Below are 20206 nucleotides of genomic sequence, written 5' to 3'. Positions count from 1 at the left end.
CGGTTGACGATAATCAAGCACGAGAAGGTTATCCAGAGTTATGCTACTTACTATGATACCGGTGGCATAAATTACGCTGTATACATAACGCGAAGTACGGCGAGAGTCAGGCCTCTGGTGAAACACTCCTAGGTGGTTCAGGTTCGCACGTCGGAGCGCGTGTTCTTGCATAATCATATTCCGGAAGTGGTTGTCGATTAAGAACGTCTGGAAATTGCGCTTCCGATTTGGATACACCAGCCATTCGATGAATTCGCTTCATTTTATATTTATGCAATAGTAGATTCGACATAGTGTACATACGTATATACCGAGAGTATATAAAATCGCATTAAATTAGAGAAATTGCATTAAAATATTTGAATAAAATTTTTCTTTACCTTAAAAAAGTAATATTACGAAAACAACGTCATTTTTTATAAAGTTATAGTTACATTAACGTTTGTCTGTTTATTCGATCCGTTACCTTCGTTCTACTTTACCGACTGAGCAGACTAAGAAGGTTTGGCTACGTTAGCGTGGCTCTCTTTTCCGACCTCCCTTGGTATCTTTTCTGATCCTCCTCGTCTGCTTTCTCCACAGTCATTAGGCTGCCATAATTGCATTAGATCGTATATAACAGAATCCGCAGGCAAAGAGCGGCAACTCGTGAAAGAGAGCCGTTAACTTCTGGGTCAAATTAAAATAAAATTATCCTCGACTTCCGCGAGATTGGCCGCCGCATACCGTAGTCCTACGTATCGCGTGATTGGAATACGACTACTTTTGATTCGTCAAAGGATTCAATTTATTTCCAATTATTCTCTATTATTGAAATTCCCTTTCTGTATGTATTAATTCGTGAAAATTTCCATTTCTGGAAATCCGATGAGTGGTCCTTTTCCTATATTATATTTAAATCTACATCGTCTGATGTAGTTTTCCTGAAGCATTCATTCTTGAAAAAGTTTTCCAAGTGCTTTCAGCATATATTTTCTTTATTTTTTTTTCCCTTCCTGTTAATGCCTTTCGTCTACCTCGCACTACGCGGAATAAGAGGGCTGAAATATGGGCCGCTTTTAAATTCTTCAGAGTGTCAGTCGTCGAGGGTCTGCAGATTAGCGTGAATCCCTCTTTTCAATTGAATTTGAGCCTCGAGGCGCCCTTGCTTAATGCCGCTAAAAGTAGGGATATTCCGGTATCCCTTAAACAGTAGGGCCAAGGAGAGGAGTGCGAAACGAAAGGATGTTACCTCTATAGTGACCTATAGAGCTACTTAGGAGAGAAGCGATCCATCAAGGGTACACATCGGCAACGTGTTACTCGGTAACGTACGTAACTCTGTGTACCCAGGTGCTTACAAAAAAAAGCCATTTCTCCTATTAACTGATCTCCTACGTGACACAATGTGAATATATTTTGACGGATGAGACGGTACTCTACTATGCATGGAATCTTACGTAATTTTATATAGTATATCCGTATACGTATTTCCGATCGAAGTCAGGTAGCTACTACCATTTATCAGGGATGGTGAAATATTATGTCACTAATTTTTTTCAAATTCTTCGATCGAGAGTTAGGGGTTGAGGCATTCTTGATCTTGTTAAAAACTTAAAATTACACGAAGTTCAAAGGAACAATGCGCACGCGTAAGCCTAAGGGATGTGGTGCAGATACAGGGGATGAAACAAAAAAAGAAGAAACGTTCCAGGACGAATATTAAATGAATCGCAGGGCCAAGATATAGGTACCCTCGCAAAATCCTGGCCTGCCGAAGGGAGGCATAGATATAGGGGTGGGTATAGGAAACAGGCATCTCGTGCGACAGGGTGATAAATCTTATGCAGTCTCCAGCATAAGTACCAGTAGGGACGACCTATATATTATAAAGGCCTTAATAACATAAAGGAGTATTGTTGTAAAAATTATTAAAAATCTTCAATTATCTTAATTAAAAGAACTGCGGTAATTATTTTTAAAGTCAAATAAATTGGCTTATAGAAATTGCATGAATATTTACCTTTCGATAGCCGAAATACACGACGTCAAATTAACGCGGCAAGTATATCAGTGTTGTGGATACTATATTATTCTCACCGGGTATATGTCATAAAAGGGTCAATCTCTGTGATACTTTGCACGTACAAAGATTACGTACCTGCCAGGAACATATCAAAATTTCAGATTGGTTACTTGGATGCTGATGAATTTGTATCTGGGTCTTTTCTAATTTACGAGAATCCCTCGTGGCGCGATGTGGAATAGATTAGCTAAATGTATGGCACTATGTACGGGTGTCAACAAATGGGATATGAAAGACAAACGAGTGTTCGGGTTAAAGTGCCACGTCTTCGAATAATATAGATATGTAGAACCATGAAATATCTGAGAATAACGTAACGATATATCCCACCACCAAAAAGGCTTAGTGTAACCCTAATTCACTTAATTGAGATTAATCGCACATCCCCCCCAAAGAACACTTTCCCCGATCCAATATTTGAATTTTGATTACCCAACAAAAAAGATATCTTAATGCTCCTAAGCCGCATAATTTATCAAATAACGATATGAAATAAATCATACGTTATAGTTGTGCCTATGACTGTCTTACCTTTCTCGCAGTAAACACCCTCGTAGTCTCCAGTGCGACATTCGCAAATGGGGCCGCTGTCAGTCGAGATGCAAATTCCGCCGTGTTGACACGGATCACGCGTTTCGCAAGCGTCTGTCGTGTTAGCCGTCATCATACTCCGCAAGCTCTGAAACACACATTGAACGAAAGCTTAGTAATAATAACGTCAGCAGGTAAATGCGTGAGGTTGACCAAGGACATAATACCATAGTGGCAGTAGATACGGAAGGCGTCGGCTCGGGCAATTAAATGAAGTGCGTGACGTCTAGTCACGATTGTACGAATTCGTTTTCAGATATATACAGGTAAAAAAAATTGGATGAGAAATCGATTCGATCAACAGCCTGAGAGCGGGAGAGGAATCCTGTTTATCCTATGGGACCGGGGGGGGGTACTCGTATCCTGGTAAAATCGAGTTGGATATCCTGGGGGGTTGCAGGACGAAGCTTCCTGGAGCAAGGAAGATGTATAAAATGAGATAAGAAAGATGAAAGTTTTGGTATCTATCTATATATATATAGTACGTATACAAAATACAGAAAGCGAAGAGAATAGATGTGGTGAGATATAAAGATTCCAGCATCTTGGTTCATCTTGGGCCCTGGGCCAACTCAAGAACGATAGTTTGGTCACAATAATAGAACATGGCGATGCGGTTGACCTCCTGACCCAATACGTGGATCTTCCTCGTAACCTCTTTTAACTAGCTCACTAGTAGATAATATCTGCGAATGAACCAGACAGTGATAGTACATACGTACCTACGTCTGATGCATCAAAATGTAATACTCGAGGAAAGGCGCAAGACGTACATCGTATTAGAAATTAATCGTAAATATGACTCGACTCACTGGTGCATAATTTCACGCGATTCCTATCGAGCTATTTCCTTTATATTTTATTACTATTTCAGGCGAAATACTTCTATCTGCAGTATACGCGCGCGCCTTACCGATAACGGATTCAGAGCACAGCTCCGGCACGGCGACTCGTGGATTCACCTCACGTCAAGACAATCAATAGCGACTGTTCGTGGGAATGTGTATTCACGTACATCTAACCCCGAGCAGATACAACCCTGGTACAAACGTTCCTACTGCGATGCATTTTTTATTGGCACTCGTATATATACAAGGTAACCGCGAACTTTGACTTCCTAACGTGGGGTGGTCCTTCTACTTTACATTGTGCTTTCCAAGTTCGTCCCCGAGACAAATTGGACAAATCAACCCCTAACTTTTGATTTATCGCTACAGAAATCCTAGGGGGTTCCGACTATCCGGAGTTAGAACCGAACAGGTTTGACTACCTTCGTATAGGGGTGACATTCGATGTGTCGATATATATGGTACTAGATGACGCAGTCTCACAGCTGCGCTCATCCTTCAGCCGACCGGAAAGCGAAAACTGCGTTATCTCAAGAGTCGTTACACGTGTCTCATTACGTATCCATACGTATAGCTGAACTCATACTATGTGTATAGCTGAACCGGAAGCCTGAACTCCTGTGGGATATTGTTTGGACGCACTTTGTTATATGTGAAATTTTATATAGGGAGACCGAGGGAGGGAATGAAGTTCTTACGTATCTTTGAATCCAGTGCATGCTGGGTACTCAAGTTCTAACTGTACGGATCAGTGTAGTTACGCGTCTTTGTGGGTATAAAGTTTGTCGCAGTATGTGAATTTATCTCTGAGCGATAACAACGGACACCAAGAGAAGATCCTAACTTAAGCTTCGAAGTTCCAGCATCAACACGCGTACCTTTAGCCAAGTTCTTCCATCGCGGTATACGTAGCGCCAACGTGCCAACTTGCGACAAGTTGCCAGGAAGATTCTGAAGTCGGGCATAAATATTGAACTTTCTCGCTCGCAGTACGCCGGCTTAATTCACCCCTCAAAGCGTCCCTGTACGGCGTCACATCACGTATCACCTTTCAAGATTTTTCTACTGCGAGTCCTACGTCAGGAGTTTGACTTTTCTTTTTCCCGTCTAATATTTGTCTTTTGTTTTTTCTTTTCTTACTCAGCCCGCCCCCTCCTCTCTTATTTCTAAAAAGTTTTCGTTACCGAGCGTCGCGGCGTATCGGCGTCTCTCGTTATAACACGATGGATTAGCTACCGCGGAAGAGCAGTACGATCGTATCGAAAATGTAATTTGCTCGAGCTCGGCCGGACGTCAATTAGTTCTAGGGAAAATTTCATTAACAATCCGTATGAAATTGCGCTCTATGTAGAAGTATGATTAATGTACCAGGAGGTGTGTGCGGACCGAAACGGTCCAGTGGGGTTGCCATATTTCTCTTTTCGTATGTGTAACACGTTTGTTACCATCCACCGTGTCGGATACCTTCCATTGCCACCTGCTTTATACTTTCCTACGTTTTACATACGTATATATATGTATATACATCCGTGAAAGGAGGCGTCTCTTGTAATAAAAGCCACAATGGACTTAGGCATGAGTTATTTATCTATATACTCTCAAACTGTTCATCGATACTTTTGCTTTGTAATTTATAATGGATATGGTCCTAGTGACGTGCTTAAGGAAAAATAAGGGCTGAACTTACGAGCTGGTCTAATTTTAGATAAATTCCATAAAACAGCATTCATGAAATATTGGAAATTTAATTTCAAAGTCAAACACTGTTAACCAATACTGTGGTATTGATCTTTTTTGTGTCTGTACTACGCATAATACCTATATCGTGAAATTGTTTAATCTGGTATGGAAATTGTATATTTTGCGTGAATAATGATTACCAATGTATTTAACGTTTGATTTACAATTGATTTGATCCACAAGTTATTTAACCTAACCAAACGAGATTAATAATACTACATGTGTGGAAACACCTTTCGAAATATTGCCATACCGCAATATGTCGGACATGCGTACAGTCGAGTCATGACATACAGGGTTTGGTAAAAAAAAAAAAAAAATTAAAGTTATAGGTTGGTAGTGGCGTTTTTTTTTTAAATGGCTAAATCGTTTGCTCGAGAATGCAAAAAAATGGCTTGCAATTATTTCCGAGCATTATAAGTACAATCAGACGAATCAGCCTAACTTTGCAAACGCCGCGAAAGTGAGGTTGGGATTTCCGTAATTAGTCGTGAGTACGGCGAGTGCGTCTGATGTATGAAAAATTCTGTTTCACCCTCGAATTTCCTCTTTTTCGCAGCTGTTAATTTAAAATGAACGACCACTGGGATGCCATTGGGTTGAGAGTAGCTTAAATTTATATTCGCGTATTGGGTATCTCATGAATTAGGAACAGTACGAATACCTTGGTTATTTTTGATTATATAAAAATACTACAACCAGTTCAAAGCAATCTGTGTACTTTGACAGTTGGTAAGCATTTCGTCCCTTATTTTTACATAGGCAAAGAGGATATAGTCGTCATGTATGACGTTGCTAAAGAGTGAAAATAATTTTGGAATTTTTATAAAAGGTAATATTAAATTTTATTTAGAACCACTTTGAGACTCTCCAACATAGTTTATGTTTTACGAAATTATAATCTTGTAACATTTTAGCTATCGTAAAAACTATGTGGTTAACAGCCATTAATCAAGCGTGTTATGGAATTTTCGAAAGTGCAGCGTAAAGACTCAAAGGATCCATATACACAGGAAATGCCGTGTCGTGGCTACAAACTATGCAGGAAGAATAGTTCCGTAAGTATGCTCAGCATCGCATAGTTGCAGGAACGACACCCGCCATATAAATCAGCCGATCTAATTTGTAGTAAATCAAGTCCGCAATGTAAGCAGAAAGTGCTGGATAACATTTTTTAAAACCTTCAGAAAATTTTTGCTAAACAAAATCCCAACTATTGCCGATACCTGTCGATATTGAAAAAAAATTTCCGACATAAAAATTTCCAACGAGATCCCACCAAAAAATCTCAACTACTCAAAACACGCAAATATTCCAATTTAACGTTCTGGACATCTTACCTTCCCGAAAATCCTCGCTTCACTCAGCATCAACCCTTGGACGGTTTTCCGTCTGCCACAGTTGATGGAAAACTCGTCGGAGGGCAGCACCGATAAAATAAAGTGAACTTGCCTCGTCATGGTTGTTACGCCGCATGTTCTCCTACGATCATCCTTTTCTATCATTTCGTCCTCTGTCTCAAGTTCATCGTTTCCTCCCACATTTTATACCAAAAAACAGAACCGAAGTACTTGGGCAACCAATTCTTCGAACCTACCACCATATACACAATGTCCAGATCCTTACGCAACATCCTTCCCACGTGCATCTTATTCTTCAACCATCTCGACTCCGTCACCCTCGCTTACTAATTTCTATCTTCTATCCCCCAGTCTTTGACCTTCTTTTCCAATCAGGAATCCTCCTCTCTTTCCATATCTTCAGAACCCAAACTGGGAGTCGAATTATACGTTGCCTCAAAACACTACAACACGTACAAGTTCCATGAGCGACTACACTTTTCACTAGCCATTTACCTATTGTTTATTTCGCACGAAACGTCTCAACGATCAATATATTTATCTTCTATTACTGTTACACCTACGTTACTTAAAATACCTGCAAGTTCACGTCTCGTTCGGAACTAAATCATCAGTAGCAAAGGACAGGGTGAACGTGATAGAAACTAAAGCAATAAATAAGCCAATGTCCTACGAGTTCAACCCGTTACTGCCAACAGTTAGTTTAAACGCTTGAACTACCCTAGCAAATGTGTACATGCGCGAAACTACGTTTAGTGCATAGCACTGTTTGGTTTGAACCGCGAGCTTGAACCCGACCAGTAGATAGCGCACGACCTGGTGGTCGAGGTTAGACCGTTCGTTCAGACTAAATAAACAAGGCAATGGGTTGTGACTGGCTTGGGGCTGGAACTACAAAGGAATTCTCTGAAAGCGTCAGAAAATACATTAATGATTAATACAGGAACAGAAAAACAGATACAGGAAAAAGCAATCGCACACCTTGACAAAACCAGGCTACAGTTACACCGAATTCGTGAATCACCACTTTACGAAATTGTACGTGAATAGGGAAATTCTATAGCATTTCAAGGATTGATGTCTATCTGTAAATAACACACCCTTAATTCTCAATCGCGGGTGTACATTTAAATAGGAGAAAAATCATAAAGCTGAATTTAAAGTTTTATATTACCTTTAAGGTAACGTTACGGTGACTATTGTTCGTGATGCTCTTTACACGCCCAGATTGGTAATCGTATTCATTCTTACTCTTTATACTTATCGATCTTGTCGATCTTGATAGTTAACTAGAATAACAATCAGAGACTCGTGACTATTCGAGATTGTAAAGTTCACATAGAAAATGAAGATTCGTTGAATTTCCCGCGTTTACGCCTCCGGCCGTGACGTCGCGATGGCGCTGCGCGAAATTGGATAGAAACTCACGAAGACTCTGTATATTGTAAACTTCGTGACAACCCCAGAAGCGTTGTAGTTCGAAAACTTTCGTCATATTCTGTGTAACGAATTGCAGACAAAGTCACGGGACGAGTGGTTACTAGAAGAAGTATATGCGCTTTGTATTAATTGATCTTCGTTTTCCAACGATCTGCAAGAACATTTTACGCTTTCGTAATTATCACGAAAATGTTTTAAAAAATTATTACGTGTCGCGACAAACAAAAATACGTATATTCATGAAATTGAACTAGATGACATTGGAATTCTAGAAGTAATGATTAATAATATCGAGTGTCAAGAACGTTTTGGAATAAACCGAGGTCAGTTCGGCGTCTTTTATTTTCACGTTACCGGATAGGGTGTCAAATTGGTGTACTTTCTAAATACAAAGGATTTCACTCTTTAATTAGGCACTGTCTAGTTTCCAAGTTATAAGGGGGCCAGGGTTAATTGCTATAACGACTGAGAGTGTGTGGTTGCCGGTTTGGCATAGGGGACCTTCTCTCGTTTAATGGCAGGGATATTAACGGTTTCCCTTTATACAGAGACGAGAGTATTTAGTAAAGTATCGTGTCATTTTCTTTTTGAAACTTGTGGGAAATGTATGAGCCAACACTTTGTGGAAACATGACTGTGGTCCGGATGATATTTGCATCCTGTCGGTAATATAGGTTTCATATAAGTTGAGGGCACGGTTGGACGTCATTGTTGAAGTCGCTAATTAACAAACTTTGTAAGCGGTACAACGTTCTGCACGACGCGCTTTATATATGAATATCCCAGAGACATGTGGTAAAGTAAATAGTTACCCTTGTACACTTACATTTTTTTTCCTTCTACGAGGTTGGATATATTGATATTTTCTACCCGAAAGAAACTTTCGCTCCGTTGCTCGCCCTGACAACAAAACCTTATCTGGTTAAAACCATCTACATCCATTCCTGTTCGTGTTCTGAGATATTTGAGTGCCCAACGTGAAGGACGGAGAAAAATCTAGCGTTATCGGTAACGTGGTCAAGGGATGAAATAAGAAAATTATCAACATGGATAACGAGAATAGAACGTCTCTTATTCGCAAAGGACATAACATTTGTAGGACTGATAAATTTATGGCTTCGTTATGGTTTCTATAAGATGGTAGCATGTAATACTAATACATGACCATGTTACTCCCATACAGTATCGTAATTTGGTTTAAAATGTCCCATGTGAACGTGGCCTAAACTAATTAGCTCATAAAACAATTAACTAGAACATGAGATGTGGTAATTAAGGAGGTGATTCCTAATTGGCTGGCAGGAGGACAAGGATAAAATAATAGGGGTGTGTTTAAATCTGGTTAACGATGGAAGGGACGAGTCGGTTAATATTTTCCAAAGGTACATCAATTAAATCGAGAATTCGAAAGATTCTTCAATAGTTCGCAGGAAAGTTATTTCTCTCATAACGATATGGATGAATGGAGTCGAAGATAAGATATATATATATATATACCTAGAAATGAAAAAGTGAAAGAGCCCAGTTACCGGAGGCTGTTAATTAAATCGTTCGAATTACTCTGAGGAAGTATCCCTGGGGCGACTGCCGGTTTATGGGAATTCCAGCTGAAGATAAAATAAGATAAGGAGAAGGTTAATGTACAATTCACTATTCTCGGGTTTTTAATTCTCGGCAAGTTTCAATTAATTGCAGCTGCTCCTTTTATTATCGTCAATTTCTAAAATTTTACAATTAATTTTCATCGATGTTTTCATCATTTCGTCTTGAGTGTCCAAGTAGATGATGGCAGAGTTGGGTTAGGTGTTTTTTGAAAATGAAAAGGCAAAGAGAATGTAGAAAAGGACTGACGAGCGTTATGCTTGTGGTACAAGATGAATATTCAGGAGATTCAAGGAATTGTTGATCCTCCTTTAACGAATGATAATGCTTGAATTTTATCATTTTTCAAAACACTGCATATCATCTTTGTCTATATTATTTATTTGAAAATTCAATGAAATCCCAGTTGGGATATAACTGTCAATTAGAGATATTAACCCTTTGAACTCGACTGTCCCTTCTCATTAAAATATATATAAAGTGAGGAAATGTCGAGTGCAAAGGGTCAACATATTACTACGTACGATAAATATCACAGGGCATGTTTGATCCTTTGCGTATGCGCAGCTTTTCCCAGATATAGATATAGAATTACCTGTTCATCTATAGAATAGTCAGTTTGGGGTTGTTGCTGAAAAAAGAAAAGAAAAAACCATAGCCCGAGACTACAACTCAAAGGTCAATGAGGTTAGAGCATTTTAACGCTTTAATCTGACGAGTAGATGCTCTGAAAGAAAAAATTTTTTTTACGTTCATGATGTTAATAGAAAAGCACTTGAAGTGTTTTTTTTACCTGTTTCACGTGTTTTTTATGTTCTATAGTATCCAATGATATTATATCCCAAGAAGTTGTTAGCCAATGTATGTAGATCCTCAGTGGCAGCCAATCCTTGGTTGGAACCATCATAAAATGTACCATGTTTTTGATAGCCTTCTAGGGTCCCTAGAAAAGTCCCTAAAAATTCGAGGAGGGCATTTACGAAATAAGAGTCCCTGACGTGGATAGAACAAACGAGATTTTGTCTCTTCTCTTAACCTTGGTTGGCAACGGTCTTTAACGCAGAAAGCTGCCCGTAATGAGTTTCGCGAAGATTATTGTCCTAAAGGGTGGATGGGCAAGATTTCCCCAGGGTCACGTCGTACAGTCAAGGCATGAAACCAGTTCTCATTACGTCTTACTACGTAGTCCAAGGAACAACCTTAGCGCTCCTGAATTTCTCCACTTTGGCGACCTTTCTGGCCTTCATGCGCGTGAAGCCTCGCTACCGGAAGCTATGCAAATGTGAGAAGAATTTTATCGGGATTATTTTGTAACGCTATGTCATTCAATTTTACGGGCTGGTCCTTTTTAAATTCAGGAACAATGAGTCTGCCGCTTTACATTTTTTTTTATAAACGTAAATGCGCCATCTTTGTGGAGATTTATACGCACAAAGATCATCCTTGAATAGGGAGGTGCACCCTGTCAAGAAGCGTTTTTCTATAGAAAAAAGCAGACACGTGTCTTTTAAGTTTACTCATTTATGCAAAAAAATGATGCTAATAGTTTTTAAGTTATGCTAAAATTTCAGTGGTTTTAACCAATTATTTTAAGATAACTTTGGAAGATGCTCGTAATTAAGTGAAACAGTTATACAATTCTGCTCCGAAAGTTTCATAATTCCTGGAACGGCTGCTATTTCACATTATACATGACTGTAGATTCGCAGGCAAAGCGACAGGTGCACATGTATCGATTACCGAGATTGACGATAATTCAGCATTACGAGAAAGCGAAAGTAAGAGCATACAAAATCTAAATATATTTACAAATGAATTTTTTAAGAGAAAATATATAATACATGATTCCCTGTCAATTAAACATGCGTTAGCTCTGATGATAACAATTTTGTGCATCGAACGCAAATCCTCTGCAGGTTCTGCAGTTGCAGTTCTGCATACACGAAGGACGATTAAGAGCAATATTACCCGTTATAAATTACTGACGTCACACGGAATAAAAACAGTAGAATCCACAACATTCCAACTGGTTACATAATTACACTATATGTGTCTCTCTGAGAATTCCACCCCCCCCCCTCCCCACCACTCCCCTCCCTACCCACTACAAAAGAATGGATATTTCGTTCGCATTTATATTTAACTACTTTCGACAGTAAATTCATGTGCGGATATAGGTAGACAGGTAGGATGGGTTAACAGTTATTCCCAGAGTGGTTGGAGCTCATTAAAGGACATCTCGTGGACTCACAGTGGGTTTCGCTAATGGTTCCGATCTCAATGAAAACGAAGGAGGGCTTTACTCAGGGGATTTATAAGCAGGGTAACGTGGGAAAACGTGTGAAGAGAACCAACCAGCGTGGATACTTTGGCAACCATTTATAGATACCAAGCAAACTAGGTTGGTACGGATACCTATATTACATGCGGATCCATTAAGTGGGTCCAGCGCCGTGGAATGTTACCTATTAAATTCAAGTCAATAAATTGCCGAGCAATTTCCTCGGGACTTATTCAATTTTCAGGAAGTACCGAGGTCGTTCCGCGTTCCGGTTCATATCCGACTTCGGGAAGGGAACTTTAATTATTCCACTAGATTACTCGATTCGCTGCTGCGTTTCCCTGACGCTGGTCAACTTCTCCCCTGGACTCTCTGTCCATTCACTTACTCTTATATGTATATTCATATACTCTCTCTCTCTCTCTCTCTCTCTCTCTCTCTCATTTCCCGCCAAGCCTCCTTCACCTTTCGTGAAATTTAGGTTAACCGAGAGAGCGATTCGAAAAGAGCCGCCAGTCGGGCTGCAGCCACAATTCGAACGATGCACATTGCACCTAGCTCGGCGCAGGTTGCACGTTGCAGGTATACTGCACTGCCCAGGGATATAAAACGGACGTTTTATAGTTGCAGGATGAGGGATGAAAAAGGCAACCCGCCGCAGGGAGATTATCCATTACCTAACCCAACCTTCTACCTTCGAGTCATCTCTACCCAGCTTCACTGCGTCGTCTGCCTTCACCTTCTTGCTGTACCTATGTACGTCTTACTGTCGCAGACACAAGGACGTCGAGCATACTAAGGATTATCCGTCTAATTCTCCAAGCTTGTGAGACAGCGATCTGCAGAAATGCAACAAAGATTACACGATACTCCCAAGCCACCCTCGGCGAACGCTTAAGAATTCTGGCTTAACTCCTGAAATACAGCGTCGAGTATCCTTGAGATTTTCTGAAAGTTCTACGCGGATTATAACATTATATTAATATTGCAAGGACGTTTGATAATATTTATCAGCAAGTCTTATCAGCAAGCGTAATCTGTTGTCAATGAAATTATCAGTCTTAAAATATAGCCAGGTCAATTTAACTAGTACTGCTTTAGGCGGAGCTTAGACTCCAGCTTAATTGCACCAGAAATGCATCTTGCTAATCGAGAGAGAAGCGAGGCGCAGTTAATCAGCGTATAATCACTATATCCAGAATGATAAGCTAATGCCTAAAGGGGTCATAGATGACGAGAGGTCATGCAGAAGGTAAAGTATGCGACTGGTGTCAGCATGGGGATAACAGATCGTAACGATGCCACGGTTGCATCAGAACACAGTTTCCTCCATCGAAGTTAGCCAGGCTAATATCGTTCCGTGTATAATCACTTCCTCGGTCCTTTCCCAGCATCCCCTACCTACTCGGCAACCCAGATTCTCATCCGGTGCTCTCTGTAATCTATTGCTAGTTTGGAGAGTGACTCCCCTTGCAGTCCCTAATACTTCATCTTACTCAAGTGAAAGAGAGAGAGAGAGGGAAAAATTACATTCCCATATATAATTCGACTCAAAGTCAATAATATCAACCCTTAATTCTCCAAACCTTGTACGTACTTTTTTTTTCATATTCACTCTCGTTCACATATATTTTTTTCAAAATTATTCGCTTCGGCTACTCGCTTAACGCGTGACACACATCGACATATATTTATCAAAAAGCTTAAGGCACAAGGCTGACTCCATGAATTTCAAAGTTTCTACCGTCGTTAAACCCAGCTTTATCCCAGTGCGATGTATCCGTCACATAAATAAAGATTCGCCAGCGCAACTGCCGATAGCAACGCAAGGGTAGTATAGAAATGCTCCAAGTTCTCTGGGGGAAAGTTTAATCGCCGTGATACAATGTTCGTCGAGGGTGGATATGGTATATAGTTGTAAAAAAGAGGGTACTTTCGAAGGCATTTAAAATTAGACAGTTGGGGGTAAGAGTGTCTTCAGGGTTGGACAAAGCACGTCAGAGTGTCTATTGTCATAAATAATTGACACACTATGAAGGCAGTGCTATTAGTCTTGTGAAAATGCTTCAAGCATCTACCACAAGGTGTCTCCACTGTCGAGAAGCTGGATTATTCGATCGTTCACATCAAACGTAACATCCGTCAAAGAGATCATGGTCACTTCCGCTTATGGACTTTATAGGAATTTGACTTTACGAGATTACTACTATCGCGTCCATTGTGGATTCTCCTTGTTACCTTGGCTTGAATTCGCCATTGTGTTTACCTTCATTTCGGCTCTCAATGGAAAATCGAGTCGACGAAGGATTTGATTTTCGATCGAGGTCCGTGATTGGGGTGTCTAAGATGCTTGAAAATTAAGACGAATTTCGCATCGTGCGAGACGACATCAATATGTCGTTTAATGGAAGCAGTTAATTTTAACCCCTCAACGAGAGATTTAGCGAGAATGAATTTATCACGGAACAGTATAGACGACTTGTGAGAAATATAACTATACTATGTGATATATGATACGTATATACTGTGGTATATACTGTGTACTTTTAGGGCATTATAAACCGATAAGGGATGCGAAATTTCACGAGCTGTCTCGAGGCCAGAAAAATATATGACAAGCAGTAAGGGCGTCGCGACGGTATCGCTTAATGTTGTCGAGGGTAGTTATAGGAATCGGGGTAAACGTTATATACATACCTTGGATAGTCAAGTGCGCCGTAAGCATATTTCATCTCGTATCTACATTGAAGGTCTGATAAATTGTACAGGCGGGACGCATCGCTTGTTCTCTTTGTAATGTACGTGTAGGGCGGGTAGTACAGCATTTTTGTATGTCGCTCATCACGGGGGATGTTTTATAACGATTTCGTAAATCGTACAAAGGAATCACTAGCAACCACATTTGAATTGCTAAAAAAAAAACCACGTTGTTAACCAGATAAGAGTTAGTTGGAAAAATGGATTTTATGCAATAAAATTTGTAATGAAAAAAAAAGCTAAAATTTTGCTTATACAGAATAATCAGCCGATTTAAAATTGATTACACTTGTGTCAACTGTGTTGCTATATTTGATTTCATTGTCATGTTATTTAATTTGATATTAATTAGGGTTTGAAATAATTAGGTTCTTCAATTAAGCATTTCAATTGAAAGCTGCTTTGAGTTCATCGTATTTAATCGCAACCGAGAGGCAGTTAAACCGGAAGTAGGCGCGTTGGGTGTTTGAGGTGCCTCAGCTCAATGCTTTTGAAATACGAGAACAAATTCGCGCGACTATTTCCGGGTTAACTCAATTTAGGTGAGGGCAGGATTTTTCTAGTCGCGTGAGTACGCAGGGGGTATATGAGAATATGGGAATGGTCACGTTATTAAGAAATTGCTTCTTTTCCGAGTCACCTTGAGATAAACAAGGTTAATAAAAAGAGTTATTGCAACATCTATTTTCTTATCCTTTATCGCGTCCTATAGTCAGGCTTGAGGCGATTTGCTGTACACCCTCTGGCGATTGTCCAATAGAACGAATGAAAGTCTGAAATTTTTTTTCTTACTAAATCCTAGCCAGACGCAAGTATTACTGCTTTATTTTCTTTGAAAATAGAGGTAAGGCGCATAAGATTCAGGTGCACGAAATGTCCTTTACGTTATTACATGGTATAAATCATATTCTCAATCTCAATATGGACTTGCAGTACCCGATACCCCTGAGAAAGCACATGGCTAAATCTTAGTGGGGATTTCTGATAAAATGAACCGAAAATTCCAATTTGGTAGAGAAACATTTTGACACGCAAAAAGCTCTTATAATGTGTCTAACTACATTTCTAACCAAATAAATTTCTAATTCAATATCACGTTAAGGATACTGAATAAGGCATTCGTTGCCAGGGAATTCTAATGAAATAATTCCTTATTTGAATAAAATGATATATATCCTAAGTAAACTCTTTATACTGCCTCAAAGACACGTAACGGCACTTTTCTCGCCTCAGGCAACTGCGGTATTTTCGCAAGCAGTAACGACGTTATTTGATTTGTCGATCGAATTAACAGAGACGAAAGTGCCGGCAGAAGCAATACAAATACAAGCGAAGGTGGGAAGAAAAAAGTCGCTTACAAAAAGTCCAACAGCAATATGACGCGTTTTTGTATGACGAAGAGAAACGTAGAATTCCAGTAGAATCAAATTTATTACTCGGTGCTCAGTCACCGTTATGACCCCTTACTAAATCATTATCACTTTCGTTTATCAGTTTATTTTATCCCATAGTCTCGTTATCAATGGCCCAAATTTTTTATTTTCCCTATCGACTGTCTGACGTCAAGTATCTCACGGGGTGGGTAAAATTTGTAGATACCAAACTACCCTTAGTTCTTATACATACCTGTAGTGCGTCACTCCAATGTGATTTCGTGAATCACGTTTCCGCAATAATCCATTGAATTAGACTTAATTATGTTATCTTCAAAGATGCTATATATTTTTTTTCATCACTCAATTTACGAATTGAAGGGATAAACTGATTTTTTCACAAAATACATTCATACGTGGATGTTCGACTATTTACTTGGTAAATACGTTACCTACGCATAAGAACTGTATTGATAACTCGAGCATACAGTAATGGCTACTGTTTATATAAACGCATTCGAAACCCTCGTTTCAAAAATAGTCGTCCAGTTCGATTTGCAGTATTTACCCGAAACGTTTCATCCCTTTTAAACTATTTGTTTTCAACTTTAAAAAATGAAATATCGAATATTGAATATTTGGAAATTGAGTATACCATGACGGATAGTGTTTCTAAAAAATCTGCGCATTTGTTTGAAAATTTTGAAAACCGGGAGGCAAAAAAGTAATACCAATGTACAGAATGATCATTCCATTCGACACAGTGGGCCGTGAAGTTAACTGTCGAAACCATCAGGAATAAAAACCCTGCATGAATGCGATCAGCGAAACGTGTCATTTATGCCTTTTATGTGCAGTCGGCGACACGAATTCATCGGTATCTCAAAAAAAAAGTTGGAACCCTCTTTCAGCGATGTTGAAAGATGAGCGAATTTTTGTATCAGTTTAAAAATATCAATTCAAATTATGTACAATTATTCTTATGACATGCATAAAATATAATATGATCACAACCTGCGTGCATTAAAATACTGTACGTGGCATATACCTATAACGCGTGTACGTTATATATGACAATTATACGTATGTCAATTTATATTGAGAAATGACAAGTAGAAAACTACCCCTGTCTTGTAGATGATTAGTTGCGTAATTATAGTCCGCATAGATAAAAAAGTTATGAGTTAACCTTTTTTTGCACGTTTTAGAAACACAGTCAGCGAGAATAATTGAAAGATAACCAAGTGCCGGTCCGGTCTGGTAACTTTACGCAATACAATCCCCTAGAACGAAGCCGATTAAAACACCCATACATATGGTATAACATACCTTTTCTATCACAACCGAAATAACCATATGCCATTTTCTACCCTCGATTATCCCTCCAGCACACACACACTCGCTAATCGACCCTAAGCTTAACGCGCAGTTTGCAAAATTGCTGCGGTAAAACGTGAGGGAATAATATTAACTGATGACCAATTCTATAGTAGGTAAATTCCGATTACGTGATTCTTAAGGAATTATTCAATTACGATTAACCGATCGTTCTTTGTTAAAATTTCATCTTTATCCCATATCATATACTCGTTACAAAGATTATCTCTTTTGCTCTTTCTTGTATATTATTTGCTGAAATGTTATTATAACCAGAGACCCATGTTACAATCTATTTTCTTATCCGGCTCGTATTATCAAATGAATTATTAAATTGTACCGATATTAGATAGACTAAGTTTATACATATAACGAGCAACGTGTCCAATTAATTGTTGCTACTAAGTAACCAAATAACAAAGTGCTCACGTATTCAGTAAGTTGTATGAGATTTCTCTTGGTACCTAAATACTGTTAAATTTACCTACGTCGTATTAACACAGTCTAAGATTTAAATGCGTAGTCGGCAGCTTATATCAGAGGCTCGTATATTTTGATCAACATTCTAGACGCACAGTCAACCCATGCTGTGTGGAATTTTCACGGATAATACGCCGATTTCAAAGATTAACTGGTTACCCGGCTAGCTAGGATTTACATTGTTTATAGATAGGATATGTACTTAAGAAGAGCCCCTGTTTACGATAAGGAGGATATTCTGCAAAATCTTGATATTATTCGTAATAACTTGAGCGCGTTATTTTCATACATAATTTCATTGGCACGTCTCGTCTTGCCAACAGGATTAAGAGACGGGGCTTAATACGAATTAATGTTAATACCATTCGGCCGAGGATCACGAGTAAGATGCTGCGATGATCGCTGGTGTAATCATTGATGTCAAAATTTACCTAATACGTGGCTAAAATTAAAGCTCAAATTTGAATCTTCCAAAATCCCTCTTAAAATTACTAATTTATCCAGCCGAGTGACTCGAGGATCTTTGAGTTTAACCCGACAGGATTTCGAAAATGGTCCAGCGATAAAAATCTTCAAATTGAAATAAAAAATTATTCACAGACTCCCTTCACGTCAACATATATTTTCATGCGCATCATCGATATTATTATAAAATTCTTTCATATCAAAATTACAAATTGCAAATCATAAATTTTTTATTCATAAATTCTATACAGACTTTGTCTCTATATCTTTTAGCATTTTTTTTTTATTACTATCTGTATATCTACATATAGTTTTGGGAAAGATACAAGAATTTTAATACTGTGTCCTCTTTATGCGCATACGTTAACGGTACAAACAAATTTGCCTGTTACTCTTACCGTAATGAAATCCTAGGGATGTTCACAACGAACCGGGATCCTCGGTCGCATACCAATTCTCCATTCGGTATTGAATGTTTTAATATCAGGAAATCGGAAAAACGTACGGAGAAAATATCCGAGGTATGGACGGTATAACCTGTATTGAAGTTGGTAACTACAGTAAATATAAATATAGTTATATCGACGTGCAATACATATATGGGTTCAGTGATCGATTACGTGCACACGTAATCCATTGTATCGTCATCCATACTACGTCGGTCGAGTTTGTGTCCGTAAATAAATTCAATTTATTGGGGTGTAACGGTGAGATCCGTACGTTTCATATTACGCAATGATATCCTAAAGCCCCTTTTTAAAAAGAGTATGCTATTTTTCAACCCAAATCTAATCGAACGCTCTTTTAGATTTACATAATTCATTTTGACGTCCGTCATCTCTATGGAGCAACCACTGCTGGCTACTGCTCAGAAAGATCTTCAGACTGTCTTGATGGTTTAATTAAAAAATTTGCAGGTAAACTGTACTCAAGATAATTAATGAAATTCATGAAACTTCTTAAAGTAGCATATTTCACATTTGATATTAAAAGTTGTATATTAATGTAAACTAATTAATAACCCCAAACAGTGTATCCTCGCGGTACACAGAAGGTCTTAATCAGTCCAGCATACAATTTTACAGTATGGTAAAGTCCTTTCATAAGTTATAAATGATATATACTATATAAGCCGGTTATCGCTTGGCCGCATGTCCGTTTCACGTTTGACCCTCGACCCAACTCTTTGCTTTTCTTCCTTGCCAACCGGGGACATTTTAATCGGCGAAATTAATGTGTCTGAAGGCACGAGCGCGCCGGCGTTTCCGGAACGTCATGACGCCGACGCTTTGCGACCTTAACCCTTATAGCCACTTTCAGCCAGCAGCAATTGGCCGGCGAAGAAGTTAATTGAAAATAAGATAACTCTGCTGCTCTAAGCATGAAAAAGGTAAAAGAGAGAGAGAGAGAGAGAAAGGGTCATAAGTCTTCGGTTACCAAGTGAGACAGGACGACATGCTACAATCCCTTAATTAAGTCAACCTGTTTTTTCCCACACACACACATACGCATATATACATATCTCTTATGAAATTATTATCATCCGAATGAAAGTAACAACGGGTAAAGCTTATGAGATGTGGGAAGGCTGCCATTTACAATTTCTATATATCTTTTCTGTACTCCCATTTAACATATCAATCCTGTGGTATATCTATATGCATAAACAGATATACGTATAGAAAATAATATTTTTGCTTACTAGCTTCCATGTGTCCCTTTCGTCTATTACCACCTTATTAACCCCCTACGAAGCTCAACTCTTCATCCCCCACTTTGTCCTACATTCTGACTTCTACTGATAAGAGAGCTGATTAATTTGTCAA

General features: G+C 38.9%; 1 protein-coding gene across 10 annotated transcripts in view; it reads right to left on the bottom strand.

Moving 5' to 3' along the window:
* LOC107269064 (neurexin-1) overlaps nucleotides 1-20206 on the bottom strand; it is a 192801-nt gene that overhangs the window by 113195 nt on the left and 59400 nt on the right. For all 10 annotated transcript variants that reach the window (XM_025086238.1, XM_025086239.1, XM_025086240.1 and 7 more), the window contains exon 3: nucleotides 2597-2744. In XM_025086238.1, coding sequence (XP_024942006.1) covers nucleotides 2597-2744 — 148 coding nt within the window. The remainder of the gene's footprint in view (nucleotides 1-2596; nucleotides 2745-20206) is intronic.

The sequence above is a fragment of the Cephus cinctus genome, unplaced genomic scaffold, assembly GCF_000341935.2.
Source record: "Cephus cinctus unplaced genomic scaffold, Ccin1 Ccin1_scaffold0597, whole genome shotgun sequence".
Lineage (NCBI taxonomy): Eukaryota > Metazoa > Arthropoda > Insecta > Hymenoptera > Cephidae > Cephus > Cephus cinctus.
Note: the sequence above shows the minus strand (reverse complement) of the source record. Positions and strands in the feature narration are given on the sequence as shown.